Source organism: Vulpes vulpes, chromosome 6 (assembly GCF_048418805.1).
Source record: "Vulpes vulpes isolate BD-2025 chromosome 6, VulVul3, whole genome shotgun sequence".
Lineage (NCBI taxonomy): Eukaryota > Metazoa > Chordata > Mammalia > Carnivora > Canidae > Vulpes > Vulpes vulpes.
Window position 1 is genome coordinate 106,989,842 of NC_132785.1, and position 14,873 is coordinate 107,004,714.

The 14,873-nt window shown below is 38.2% G+C and overlaps 1 protein-coding gene across 6 annotated transcripts in view; it reads left to right on the forward strand.

Moving 5' to 3' along the window:
• Positions 1-14,873, forward strand: part of PSEN1 (presenilin 1) — an 80,055-nt gene that overhangs the window by 22,225 nt on the left and 42,957 nt on the right. For all 6 annotated transcript variants that reach the window (XM_026008542.2, XM_026008538.2, XM_026008539.2 and 3 more), the window contains exons 4-5: positions 11,127-11,374; positions 13,421-13,562. In XM_026008542.2, coding sequence (XP_025864327.1) covers positions 11,127-11,374; positions 13,421-13,562 — 390 coding nt within the window. The remainder of the gene's footprint in view (positions 1-11,126; positions 11,375-13,420; positions 13,563-14,873) is intronic.

Consider the following 14,873-nt stretch of genomic DNA (forward strand, 5'->3'; position numbering starts at 1 on the left):
TCAGTAAATCTTAGCAGGGGATCCCTGGGTGGCGCAGCAGTTTGGCGCCTGCCTTTGGCCCAGGGAGCGATCCTGGAGACCCGGGATCGAATCCCACATCGGGCTCCCGGTGCATGGAGCCTGCTTCTCCCTCTGCCTATGTCTCTGCCTCTTTCTCTCTCTCTCTCTCTCTCTGTGACTATCATAAATAAAAAAATAAAAAATAAATAAATCTTAGCAGTTATTATCATCAGTGTCATTACTGTGCTGCTATTATAGTAGTTAAGATTGAGGTTTAATATTACTGGCATAGGGATCCCTGGGTGGCGCAGTGGTTTAACGCCTGCCTTTGGCCCAGGGCGCGATCCTGGAGACCCGGGATCGAATCCCACGTCGGGCTCCCGGTGTATGGAGCCTGCTTCTCCCTCTGCCTATGTCTCTGCCTCTCTCTCTCTCTCTCTATCATAAATAAATAAAAAAAATAAAATAAATAAATAAAAAAAATAATATTACTGGCATAGAAAGGTATTATCTGATGTATTATTAAGCATAATCAAATTATAGAACATGGCTTTAAAAAAATCTAGAAGTATGGGTGCTTGGCTGCTTCAGTCAGTAGAGCATGTGCCTCTTGATCTCCGTGTTGTGAGTTTAAGTCCTACATTGGGTGTAGAGCTTACTTAAAAAAAACAAAATTAAATCTAAAAATACTTAAGATTGCTCACCATGTTCCTTTTGTGGGGCAAGGATTAGGGAGGACACCATGTTAGAAACAAAAGTTTGTGACACTTCTTAAAACTTCTAAAAAATGTTTATTTTGTTTATAATCTTTTAATTATAAAAATAAGACTAAAAAAAGGCAAGCAGAAAACAAGATTTAAAAACAACAAGTACTACACTGTATTTAAAACATCTCCACAATTTTTGCTGCTTGAGAAATATTCTCCTTTGCTTGAGGTCCACATGCTTTTGGTGGCTGGACTTGTATTTGCATCATGTTTTAAAGTAAGGAGAAGGGGGCAGCCCTGGTGGCTTAGCGATTTAGCGCCGCCTTCAGCCCAGGATCGAGTCCCACGTCGGGCTCCCTGCGTGGAGACTGCTTCTCCTTCTGCCTGTGTGTATGTCTCTAATAAATAAATAAAATCTAAAAAAAAATTTTTTTAAGGAGAAGGGAGAAAGAATTAAAACAAAGCCTCTGACTTAGTGGTGTAGGAGTCCTGGGGAATCTGGTTTCATAGGAACTGACTTCCCACATACTTAACCACTTCCCATAGGACTCCACCCTCCCTGACACTTACAACATTTATATAGTGAGTAATCCTTCCTTCTGCCACTGAAATGAAATCATTTATAATGGCTACAGCACTTGTTTTTCTGAACCTTAAAAATAGCTTTTAAAGGCAAAAACTATGGAGGCAGTAAAAAGATCAGTGGTTGCCCAGAGTTGTAATAGGGAAGGGAGAGATAAATAGGCAGAATTCAGAGGAATTTTAGGACAGTGGAACTATTCCATATGGTACTATGATGGATACATGTTATTATACATTTTTCAAAACCCATGGAATGTGTAACATCAAGAGTGAACCATAACATAAACTATGGACTTTGGGTGATAATGGCATGTAAATATAGACTCGTTGATTGTAGAAGTGTACCAGTCTGGTGTAGGATGGTGATAGCAGTGGGGGTGGGGGTAGTGGCAGCTGTGTGGGGGCAAGGGTATAAGTGAACTCTCCTTGTGCTCAGTTTTGCTGTAAACGTAAAACGTCTCCAAAAAGTAGTCTTTTTTTTTTAAACTTATTTGTTTATTATTTATGAGAGACATATATATAGAGAGAGAGGCAGAGACACAGGAGGAGGGAGAAGCAGGCTCCATGCTGAGAACCCGACGTGGGACTCGATCCCGGGACCCCAGGATCACGCCCTGCACCAAAGGCAGGCGCTAAACTGCTGAACCACCCAGGGATCCCCGTCTTTTCTTTCTTTTTTTTTTTTTAGCCAGTAATGACCCAGCAAGCTACATACACAGAAGCCCCTTATATTCTTAATCTTTAGAGGTATATGCTAAAATATTTAGGAAGGAAATGATATGTCCGAATTTGCCTCAGAATAATACTAGAGGGGGCAAGGTGTATGGGAAAGTAAGTGGAATAAGATTAGCCCCGAACTGGTAGTAATTGAAGCTATGAGTAAAGTGCACATGGGACTTCATTTTACACTTCTGACGGTATTTGTCTTAACTTTTTCCATAATAAAAAAAGTTTTTTTAAAAAATTAGCTTTAAAAATAATGCTAAGTCATCATACTAATATTTAGCTGCCAGGATTTTCCATTTTGGAAATCTCTTGGTAGTTCTAGTGTCAGCTAATAGTTTCAGAGCACCTATACACCCCTTTTGAGCAAAGACACTTTTTTTTAATTGAAGTATAATTGGCATTCAGTAAACCACCGATACTTAAAGTATACAATTTGATACATTTTGATATTTATATATATACCCTTAAAACCAGCACAGCAGTCAAGATAATGAGCTTACTTACTCCCCAAGCTTCCTCACATTTCTTTGCAGTTTGTCTCTTTTGCCTCTCTGCAGCTACTGCTCATCCCTAGGCAACTACTGATAAAGTTTTTATTGCCATCGTCTAGTTTTCATTTCCTAGACTTTTGTACAATTGAAATCATATAGTGTATACTCTTTGGCTTCTTTCATTTAGTCAAATTATTTTGAGATTTCACCAGTGGCATAGCATGTATCAAGTTTATTCTTTTTTACTGCTGAGTTGTATTCCATTATATGGATATACTACAGTTTTTTATCCATTTACTTGTTCATGGGTACTCGTGTTTCCAGTTTGAAGTTGTTACCAGTAAGGCTGTTATGGACATTCATGAATACATAGGCTTTCGTTTATTTTGAGCAAATACCTAAGAGTAGAATATGATCCAATTGAATAGAGGTGTATTTAACTTTTTAAGATACTGCCGAAAAGTTTTCCAAATTTGTTGTAGATTTCTGTACCTGCATTGTATAAGAGTTCTAGTTCTTACGCTTCTTGATACACTTAGTGCAGTCTTTTTACTTTTCTAGCCATTTGAGAGGGTATGTAGTAATATCTCTTTGTGGTTTTAATTTACATTTTTTTGAATAATGATGTTAAGTATCTTTTCATGTGCTTACTGATATCTTTGGTGAATTGTCTGTTCCAAACTCTTTCCCAATTTTTAAATTGAGTACTTTGTTTTCTTAGTGAATTTTGAGAGTTCTTTATATATTGTGGATAAGTCCTCTACAATATATATGCTTTACAAATATTTTCTCCCAGTTTATGTCTTGTCTTTTTATTTTCTTAACAGTATTTTTTTGAGAAGTGGGAATAGGTCAGTTTAGATATTGATGGAAGTCTCTATCAATTTTTTCTTTTGTGGCTCTTTTTTTTGGTGTCATCTAATTGGATCATATGATAATTGTTTTTAATCTTTTGTCTATAATAGCCACACCATTTTACATTCCCACCAGTAGTGCACAAGGGTTTCAGTTTCTTTGCATCCTCACTAATCCTTTTTATTTTTTTTAATTTTTAAAAATATTTTATTTATTTATTTGTGAGAGACACAGAAAGGCAGAGACATAGGCAGAGAGAGAGAAGCAGTCTTCCCCAACAAGGAGCCCAGTTCAGGACTTGATCCCAGGACCCTGGGATCACTAACTGAGCCAAAGGCAGACAATCAACTGAGCCACCCAGGTGCCCCACTTTTATTTTTTTGATAGTAGCCATCCTAATGGGTATAAGATGGTATCTTATTGTCATTTTGATTTTTATTCTCTAATGATTAGTGATCTTGAACATCTTTTCATATGCTTATTGGTCTTTTGTATATGTCCTTTGGAGAAATACCTATTTAAGTCCTTTGCCCATTTTAAAATCAGATTATTTGTTTTTTGTTATTGAGTTGTAAGAGTTCTTTATGTATTCTGGATATTTACCCCTTATCAGATACATGATTTGCAGATATTTTCTCCTACTGTGTGATTTCCTTTTTACTCTGTTGATTGTTTCTTTGATACAAAGAGGTTTTAAAGTTTGATATAGTCTTGTCTATCTGCTTTTGTTCTTTAATTTCTCTTAGCACATATTTTGTCATTTTCAGTGTACAAGTATATTTGGGGCTCTCTAGGATCATGCTTATATTAAGTGAATAGCTAGAAGGACTCACAAAACTCAGAAAAGCTGTTATGTTCACTGGTTATAGTTTATTACAGAGAAAGAATACAAATTAAAATTAGCAGTTAAATGCATTGTAGGGTAGAGTCCAAGAGATACCAGGCAAGAGCTTCTAGTTTTTTTCTGCTAGTGGAGTTGTAGAACTGTGCTCAATTCTCCCAGGAACAGTATGTGACATCATACACAGAGTATTGCTGACCAGGACACTTATTTGAGCTTTGGTGTCCAGGAGTTTTATTAGGGGCTGATCCTGTAGACATGACTGACCATAGTTCTCTGGCCCCTCCCAAAGTCAAGCAGATACTTTGTGGCCCAAGACCTTCATAGATCACATTGTTAGCAGTGTGGCCCAGAGCCTCATGTAAATAAAAACATTCTTCAAGGGCTTAAAGGTTATCTCTAGGAACCAGCCAAATCTTTCTTTGGAATGTGCAGGGTTTAGACACCCCTGACCTGACGAATTGATCCCTTACTCTACAGTAGCCCTTTCACATTTTTTCATCCTTTTGGTCTCAGTTCAAATGTCACTTCCTCAGAAAGATACTCTCAGGCTACGTTATCTAAAAGTAGTCCCATCCCAAGTTTTTTTTTTTTTTTTTTTTTTTAATCACATCACCCTGTTTTAGTATTATCCCACATCTTATTTATTATCTCTCTCCTCCTGCTTGAGATCAGTTCATGACGGCAGAGACCTTACCTGTCTTTTCAACTGCTGTATCCCTGGCATTCACTTTTTAAAAAATTAATAAGTAATAATTAAACCTAGAAACTAAAAGCACTGTAAGCCAGATATGGTTCTAAGTACCATAAGCCAATGGTAAAGGGTATGAATACTTAGTTCATAGAAAAAAAAGTGTTCATCCTTTTCAATAATAAAAGAAGTTACACCATGTTCGCATATTTAACCTATCAGATTGGTAAAAATCCAAGCATTTCATAGTTTACTGTTGGTAGAGCCTTTTGAAATAGGAATCTCCTCTACTGCTGAGTCTTTAAAATGGTACAACCCATTGGGAGGGTGATTTGGCAATATGTATCATATATACATATATGTATCATATATACTTTGACCTAGCAGTTTTACTTAAGGAAACTTACCCTATAGATATGCTCTGTACTTGTGAAATAACTTATAGGGGGCATTTATTGCAGCACTGTTTGTAAATGGCAAAAAGTTGGAAGCATGTTGATAGCAGCTATATGGAAAGAGCCCAGCTGTCCATCGACAAATTAATGGATAAGGAAGATGTGGTATATATGTATACAATAGAATATTACTCAGCCATCAAAAAGAGTGAAATCTTGCCATTTGCCAAGAAGTGGATGGAACTAGAGGGTATTATGCTAAAAAAAAAAAATAAGAAAAAAAACAAATACCATATCATTTTACTCATACGTGGAATTTAACAAAACAGATGCCCGTAGAGGAAGGGAAGGAAAAATAAGGCACTTGATGTAATGAGCACTGATGTGATATACAGCTGATGAATCACTAAATTCTACCCCTATGGGATCCCTGGGTGGCGCAACGGTTTAGCGCCTGCCTTTGGCCCAGGGCGCGATCCTGGAGACCTGTGATCGAATCCCACATCAGGCTCCCGGTGCATGGAGCCTGCTTCTCCCTCTGCCTATGTCTCTGCCTCTCTCTCTCTCTCTCTCTCTCTCTCTCTCTGTGACTATCATAAATAAATAAAAATTAAAAAAAATAAAATAAATTCTACCCCTAAAACTAATAATACAGTATATTTAACTAAATTGAATTTAAATAAAGACTTTAATAGGGATCCCTGGGTGGCGCAGCGGTTTAGCGCCTGCCTTTGGCTCAGGGCGCGATCCTGGAGACCTGGGATCGAATCCCACGTCGGGCTCCCGGTTCATGGAGCCTGCTTCTCCCTCTGCCTATGTCTCTGCCTCTCTCTCTCTCTGTGTGACTATCGTAAATAAATAAAAATTAAAAAAAAGACTTTAATAAAAAAAAAGAAAAGCTGGAAGCAAGTTAAATATTCATCTTTAGGGGATTGGCATAATTATGATACATTCATCCACTGGTGTTATGTAGCTGGTTTAAACTTTTTTTTTTTTTTTTTCAAAGAATAAGGATGTACTTTCTGTACTGATGTGTAAAAAAAATCTCTAAGATACATAGTTAAGCAAAGAAAGCAAAGTGCAGGAGAGTGCATTTGTTGTGCTACCATTTGTGTAAAAGGGGGGAATGAGAATATGTTTTTGTAATTTGCTTGTATATACATCAGGAAACCACAGAGAACAATGACAGTGGTAACCTGGGGCATTAGACAACTAAGTAGAGAGTTCCGTGAGAGATTTTAAAAATTTTATTCCTTCTTATATTCTTTGACTTTAGAACCATGTGAAAATTTTACCTGTTTAAATAAATTGTATTTTAAAGAAATTAAAACATATAGTTGATTTTAAAAATAGTATCCAAAGTGCTGTAAAGAGAAAGGATACACTACACAAGTGCTCTAGCATCCCATATCAGCTTCAAAGGTGGGGCAGGGTGGGGTTAGTTAATGTTCATTATAAACCAGAACATCCAGTTGAGTACTGTGAATGAACCTATTATGATTGCTTCTTTCATGCCAGACTTACCCAATTAAACTGTTCATGTAGCCTAATAGGACAACTGTGGTACCATAGAAGGAACATAGATTTCGAAGCAAGAGACAAGAATTTGATTCCTGCCTCTGCTATTTTCTGGCCTTAAGATTTTGGACAAATTGTTTTAGTGTTCCTCTACCAAAACCTCTGAATATATGAAAAGAATAAATGATGGGACGACGCCTGGGTGGCTCAGCGGTTGAGCGTCTGCCTTTGGCTCAGGGTGTGATCCCAGGGTTCCGGATTCGAGTCCCACATTGGGCTCCTTGCATGGAGCCTGCTTCTCCCTCTGCCTATGTCTCTGCCTTTCTCTCTGTGTGTCTCTCATGAATAAATAAATAAAATCTTAAAAAGAAATAATATGAGCATGCTTAGTAAATTATCAAATACTATATAAAGAGAGCTATTATTGTATTTTGGTTTATATTGCACAGTAATCAACGCCTTAAGTTCATAATTGTATTGCTGAACATTAGTCACAAAACATTCTTAGCACGTGACTTAGTCACCTCCCTCAAAGAAAATAGAAATATGAATTGCCTCAACTCTCTGCTTTCCAGCCTTCACACTGTGTCCCTATCCTCCAGAGCCTACATTGTCTTCCAGCTGGACTTTGGTCACTCCAATGACTTGTGTTCAGCAAAGATTATCTTATTGAGTGGTGTATACATTTCTACCTTTTGTGCTTTGTTGTTGTTGTTTTTTTTCCTTTTGTGCTTTGTAATTGTTTCCTTTCCATTCCTCATAAGGTTTAACTCTTCATAAATATTTTCTCTGTGAGGTCAAAGAGCTACTCCCGAACTCCAGACTGAGGTGGAGGGCACCACTTCCTTTGTAAAGCCAACTCTTCTCTCCTGTTCACCTCCATTTATCACCTGCTCTGTTCCATGAGTTATCTCCCTGTCTTGTATCCTCAATCTCTTCTGTTAGTTTTACTTGTTCTTTGACTTCATGAGTATGCTAAAGTCTAATGTCCCTAAAATGTTTTCAAATGTGAATCCTTTCTGTTGTCACATCTTTTATTCTTTTTGCTTCAAAGAATGATTGCTTTTAACTTCTGTTTCCATTCATCCTCCAGTTTCTTATAATTTATGATCTTATTTCCCTCTTAACTGTTTTACTTTTGTAAAAATATTGGCCAACTTCCCACAGCTAAATTCAGTGGCTTTTCAGCTCTCATACTGCCTGTCAGTGACACCCCTGAAATGTAAACCTCCTTTGGCTGCTGTGATGTACTGATTCCTGGGATTTCTTCCCTCTCCCTTATTTTTCTCTTAATCTCTTTGGCTGGTTTTTCTATCACCTGCTGCTGAAGCTTAGGGGTTATTCACTTCTCTCCTTGGTAATCATCCACTCTGTTTTTCTTTTCACAGGTGTTACATTACATAATGACCAACAAGTCCGCACTGTTCTGCTTTCCATCTATACTCTCTCCCTGAGATTTCATTCATTTCCATAACTGTAGAGACTAATGGCTCCCCCCAACTCTACCCTTGAACTTTGCTGCCTGGTTGCAGGTACCTCACACTCACCTATCTCCCTATTTTTAAAATAGCTCTCCTCTTCTTCTGCCTGCTCATCTTGTGTTCCCTGCTCTATTAATGCCATCATCACCTTTCCAGTCAACCCTTTATTCCAGAAACCTCCAGTCATCCTTGACTCCTTTCTAACCATTCACATGTAATTTGCCCCAAAGCCCTGTCTCTTCTTTTGAAATATCTTTCTCATATATCTCCTATTTTCCATTGCCACGCAGTCAGGTTTCTTTAAAATGAAACAATCTAATGTGTCACTACTTCAGTCTTAACAATTTATGACTTTTTATTGCCTACGGGACAAAGTCTAAAGTCCTTGGGCATGGCAAATGAAATTTTTTATACCTGTTCCTAACCTTTTTCTGCCACCAACCCTGACAAACGGTGTTCTCCAGCCAGCCTAGGAGTACTCACTGATTTTCTGAGTAGGCCTTGCTTTTTAATTTCATACCTCTGTGCCACTGTCATGTCTCCACTTGGAGCCCATTAACCTTCCACTCACTCTTCTGCTTAGGAATCTTAATGCTGGGATCTCTGGGTGGCGCAGCGGTTTAGCGCCTGCCTTTGGCCCAGGGCACGGTCCTGGAGACCCAGGATCGAATCCCGTGTCAGGCTCCCGGTGCATGAAGCCTGCTTCTCCCTCTGCCTGTGTCTCTGCCTCTCTCTCTCTCTCTCTCTCTCTCTCTCTGTGCGACTATCATTAAAAAAAAAAAAAAAAAAAGGAATCTTAATGCTGCCTTTCTGGACTACACGGAATGATCAGTCCTGCAGCACTTTATTCATGTCTCTGATATAATATTTAGCCTGTATTAAAGCTAACTTATGATCTCCTTAAGAACAACATCTAGATCTTTTTAATTTCAGTATTGCCATAGCACAGTACCTGGAATATTGAATTCATAATTATTTATGGGATGAATATCTTCAAAGTAAAGTAGAAGACAACTGAGCCCACACCGAGTCTGCAGAGTTCCCCTGTTGTCTTGTGAACAGCACATTGAGAGGTGGTTAAAGCTTGGTTTCTGTAGTCGAGCATGCCTGGGTTTAAACCCTCTCTGTAATGCTTCCTAGCTGTGGCCATTTCCCTACCTAAAAAGTAGTGATAATGGGGTGGCTGTGAGAATTTAATATAAAGCACATATCACAGTCTCCAGTACATTGTAATAATTTTAAGCAATTATTAGGAGTGTAATATATTTTTAATGAATAACAGTAACAAACTCGATAGTCAAAAATGAGGTAAAAGAGTTACATGTTCTCACATGATCTAAGAGAACCTGTTCTTAACCAGGCTGATTACATTTTACAAGCAACAATGACAGTCTGCTTTCATCTCCTATACTTATGTAGGAGGAGGAGTGCTGTTCTTTTCCTCCTGTTACCTATTATTTTTACTGTTATTAATGCTCTTGAGATTCACTCTCCTCTTTACAAAAAGTTGAGTTTTAGATATGAACAGTAATACCAAAAAGGAAATTGAACTTGAAGAGTAAGAAAGGGAAAACCCAGAATAAGGATAAAATTGGTGTTTGGGTTAAGAGACTGAGGAAACTATAGACTGTAAGAAAGGTTCTAGTTTCATGCCATCATTCATCAAATATTTATTGTTCCCTCACTATACAGGGCAAGGTGGTGATGCCTCTCGCTGGAGGGGCATCAGAATTGTTTAAGACCTAATTTCTCTCTGTAAAGATTTTTTAAAATCTTTTGAATAACTTTTTGAGATAATTGTAGATTTACATGCAGTTGTAAGAAATAATAGATCCTTTATGTATTACTACAAGGATTTTAAATCTTTTTTTTAAATATATATATATATATTTTTTTTTTTTAAAGAGAGTGAGAGGAGGGGCAGAGGGAGAAGCAGACTCCCTGCTGGGCTCAATTCTAGGACCCCAATATCATGACTTGAGCCAAAGCAGACGTTCAACTGACTGAGCCACCCCAATTTTAAGTCTTATTAATAATGAAGGTGAGTAGCACCTGGCTGGCTCAGTTGGTAGAGTATGTGACTTTTGATCCCATGACCTTGAGATCCCACATTGGATCCTAGAACCTACTTAAAAATTATGAAGGTGAAATAGTTCCTTGTATAACTGATATGAAACCAAAGGTAGAAAACAGTTCATAATTTGAAAAAGGAAAAAAAATAATTTTGAAAATGGTGAGATTACTCTGCTGGCAGATGTAGCAAATATGGTCTGCTATATTACATTACATTACATTACATGTCAGTAATACATGTAATACATGTCAGTTTTAAGCCAAGTGTCAGAGGATGAGTACAATTGTATTATATTGAGAACAGAGGGGGAGAATGAGGTAAACCAGGAGCCGGCTGAGAGGGAGGACCTGGATTCCTTTACTGAAGAGCCTCCATTCATCCAGACTTCTAAACTGCACACCTCTTGTGAATTCTTTCTTGCCTCGAGTTTTTAGAACTCCAGTAATGATGGGTCTTTTTTTTTTTTTTTTTTAATTTTTATTTATGATAGTCACACACACAGAGAGAGAGAGAGAGAGAGAGAGGCAGAGACACAGGCAGAGGGAGAAGCAGGCTCCATGTACCGGGAGCCCGATGTGGGACTCAATCCCGGGTCTCCAGGATCGCACCCCGGGCCAAAGGCAGGCGCTAAACCGCTGCGCCACCCAGGGATCCCTGATGGGTCTTTTCTTAATCTCATGTCTAATTGTTCCATTTTTTTGTTTTTTGTAGAATACCTTGATTCTACTGAGTCTGACTTGAAAAAAGTTTCTCTTTTGCTTTTAGAATGACAGTAGAGAACAGCACAGCAGTGAAAGGCGGCGGCGTGGCAACCCTGAGCCATTATCTAATGGACGACCCCAGGGTAGCTCACACCAGGTGGTGGAACAAGATGATGAAGAAGACGAAGAGCTGACATTGAAATACGGCGCCAAACATGTGATCATGCTTTTTGTCCCCGTGACTCTCTGTATGGTGGTGGTTGTGGCTACCATCAAATCAGTCAGCTTCTATACCCGGAAGGATGGACAGCTGTATGTATAAGTGTTTTTTTATTCTCAAGGCTAGTATGACTTTTCTTTGTAGTGTGTGTGTCATCATCACCTTGGAGACCTCTGCTTTGAAAGGGGCATGAAGGCTAGAGAGTTCATCCTCTCTGACAGAGCAGTTGACAGAATAAGGAGTTATTTATTACTTGATGCTTTAAGTAGAGAAAATAAGAGTTATGGAATTAAATCTCATAGGGCTGAATTTATTTGAAATTGAGCAGTTAAGAGTTGAATGTTAATCTTCTCCATCTCAGGGCCATTGGGTCCTATTGTTCTGCTGGAATGTTCTTTCCTTTTCTGACTTTGATGGATGAATTCCTATCATCCTTCTCATCTTTGCTTAAATGTTAAGTCCTCAAACGTAATTTCCCTGAACCTCATAACAGAATTAGGTCCTTTCAGGTAGTCTTTCTTATAGCAACCTCTTGTTTTTCACTTGTCACAATATGCAAATATATAACTTATTTACATTATTTAATGCCTGATTTCCTTATATATCATAAAGCCTATGAGGGCAGATTGTTCCCACGGCTGGTTATATAATAACTACTCAGTTAAAAAAAAAAGTCTAAATGAAAGGATGAAGAATTAATGCAAGCTGGCATTCTCTAGACTCTTGAGTTTGTTGTGTAGATTGTTTGGTACTGTTGGTATAAGCCCTTTACCTTCAAGAAAAATGCTTTGATTCAGATTCATTTAGTTCTGTCTCTAGGTCTCTATAGGGCCCCTCTAGGGCTCAAAGTTTTAAGTGGATTTTGGAATTTGAATTAGCAAACTGTGTGGGATTCTAAAAGCCAAGCTTTTAACCTTTTGGGAGAAAGGCTAAGACAATGAATAAGGGGCAAGAGTTGGAGACAGCAGTCAAAAGAGACTGGAAATATCATCTGTATAAGTTAGTTAGTTTTGGCTATATATTATAGAACAGGGTTAGCAAGCCATAGCCCATAGGACAGATATGCCTGCCACCACCTATTTTTGTAAATAAAGTTTTAGTGGAACATAATAAGGTTCATTAATTTATATATTGCCTATGGCTGCCTTCATACTACAATGGCAGGATTCATTGGTTGCCACAGAGAATGTATGACCCACAAAACTTAAAATATGTATTCTCTAATCCTTAACGGGAAGTTTCCTGACCCTATTATAGGAAATCAAAACAAATGGTTTAAATGGTTTACATATTTTATCTCTTTCCCACAGAGCAGTACAGGGTGATCAGTACACATTGGTAGTGTGACTTCACATTCATCAAAGACTCAGGCTCCTTTCTTTTTCTTTGGCTTCTATCCTTTAGGTTACTCAAAGTACCTTATCGGTCCTGGAGCCCCAGGCTTTAATTCAGACAACAGGAAGCATGAAGGAGTGGAGTGGGGGAGAAAAAGACATAAGACACATTTCTCAGCAGATTTAACGCCTTTCTTAGAAGTTCCACATAACACATCCGCTTTTAACTCATTGGCCGTACTTTGTCTCAGCCACATCTAACTGTAAGGGAGTCAGAAATCAACTCTTTTAGCTGGGAACATTGAAACCTGGAATGAAAGTATGTTTATGTGAATGAGAAACCAAGGGGAAAATGGATATGTGATGTTGTATCAAAACAACTCCGGTTGCAGTCAACCTGTAGATAAAAAAAATAATTGTAAGCCATTACATAAGCCACTTTCCTTTGACAAGGACTTGTAGCACAGGTAGTTTATGTAGTAGAATCCAGTTCTTTAAACAAATCGCTAATGTGGACAAAGAACATTTGAGGAGTAATTATTTCAATTTGAAACATCCACTAGATGGAGCCAGTGTCTGGCTCACAAAAATCCACCTCTACATTTTAGATCTCTCCTTTTATTTTGAAGCACTTAGAGTATGGCAAATTTGCTTCCACAACTCTTGGCTAGATTGCTGAGATGGGTAAAAGTCACTTATAAGATACCAGTTGAATCAAGGAAACAAAACTGGTGTTGGAGAGGAATGTGGTTTGAGATATCCATTAATACTTACTTTGGGCTTTTGTATTTTGTTTTATTATAGAATCTATACCCCCTTCACGGAAGATACTGAGACCGTGGGGCAGAGAGCCCTGCACTCAATTCTGAATGCTGCTATCATGATCAGCGTCATTGTTGTCATGACTATTCTCCTGGTGGTTCTGTATAAATACAGGTGCTATAAGGTGAGCATGAGACATGGAGATTTGTTTTCTACCATGTTCTTTGTGTGATTGGGTTTTCCTGTCACATACTTTAATTGTTCTAGTAGAGAAAAGGGCCTTATATTTTAGAACTGATTTAATTTTTAGTCCCCCCCTTATTATTTTTTTTTTTTTTGGTTTTTTTTTGTTCCCCCCTCTTATTGTAGAACATTTAAAAAATACTAAAAGACATAATTGAAAATGTTTTTGTATCCTATCACACTCTAAATGGTTTTAACATTTTTTTTTAACACAACATTTTATTTATTCATGAGAGAAACACAGAGAGCGAGAGAGGCAGAGACACAAGCAGAGGGAGAAGCAGGTTCCATGCAGGGAGCCTGACGTGGGACTCAATCCCAGGTCTCCAGGATCACGCCCTGGGCTGAAGGCAGGCACTAAACCACTGAGCCACCGGGGCTGCCCGGTTTTAACATTTTGATTTGCAGTATACTTAGGACATTCCAGGATATATCCTAAGACCTCTGTGAATTCCCTCATTTACAAATAGTACTATAGGATATAACTGTCCCTATAAAGTAATATAACTTTAAAAAATCCAGACTTTTCTTGAGTGCAGACCAATAGAGCCTTCTTCAGACACTGGTGTTAAATTCATTGGTGACTGGTTATATTTCCACTTCTACATTGGGAGCCATCCATTCCCTCACTATATCATCTCCTGCAGTAAGTAGCACTAGTTCTTTCCTTGGGAAGTAAGGGCAGGGGAGATTATGCAGGAAAGACAGCGTCTGCTCCCCTAGGTCACCCTCAAGCTAAGGGTTTTACTCCTGAATTTTAGCCACCTGGGACATATTTCAGATTCATGCCTTAGAAAAATCACGAAGTAATATAAATCATGAGAATGGTCTTTCTCAAATAAAAGAAATAAATGATAACTTTCTAAATATTGAAATCTACTTTATTTCCTTCTAGTATTTATTTCTATATAATGCTGTAACATGGTTAAAATGTGTAATCAATATGTGTCCTTTCTTAACTTTTATTTATTTATTTATTTATTTATTTATTTATTTATTTATTTATTTTAAGAAAGGGGGTTACTTTTTATTTATTTATGATAGTCACAAAGAGAGAGAGAGAGAGGGGCAGAGACACAGGCAGAGGGAGAAGCAGGCTCCATGCACTGGGAGCCCGATGTGGGATTCGATCCCAGGTCTCCAGGATCGCGCCCTGGGCCAAAGGCAGGCGCCAAACCGCTGCGCCACCCAGGGATCCCCCTTTCTTAACTTTTATTTTGGCATAAGCATTTTTCCATATTGTGAATTCTCA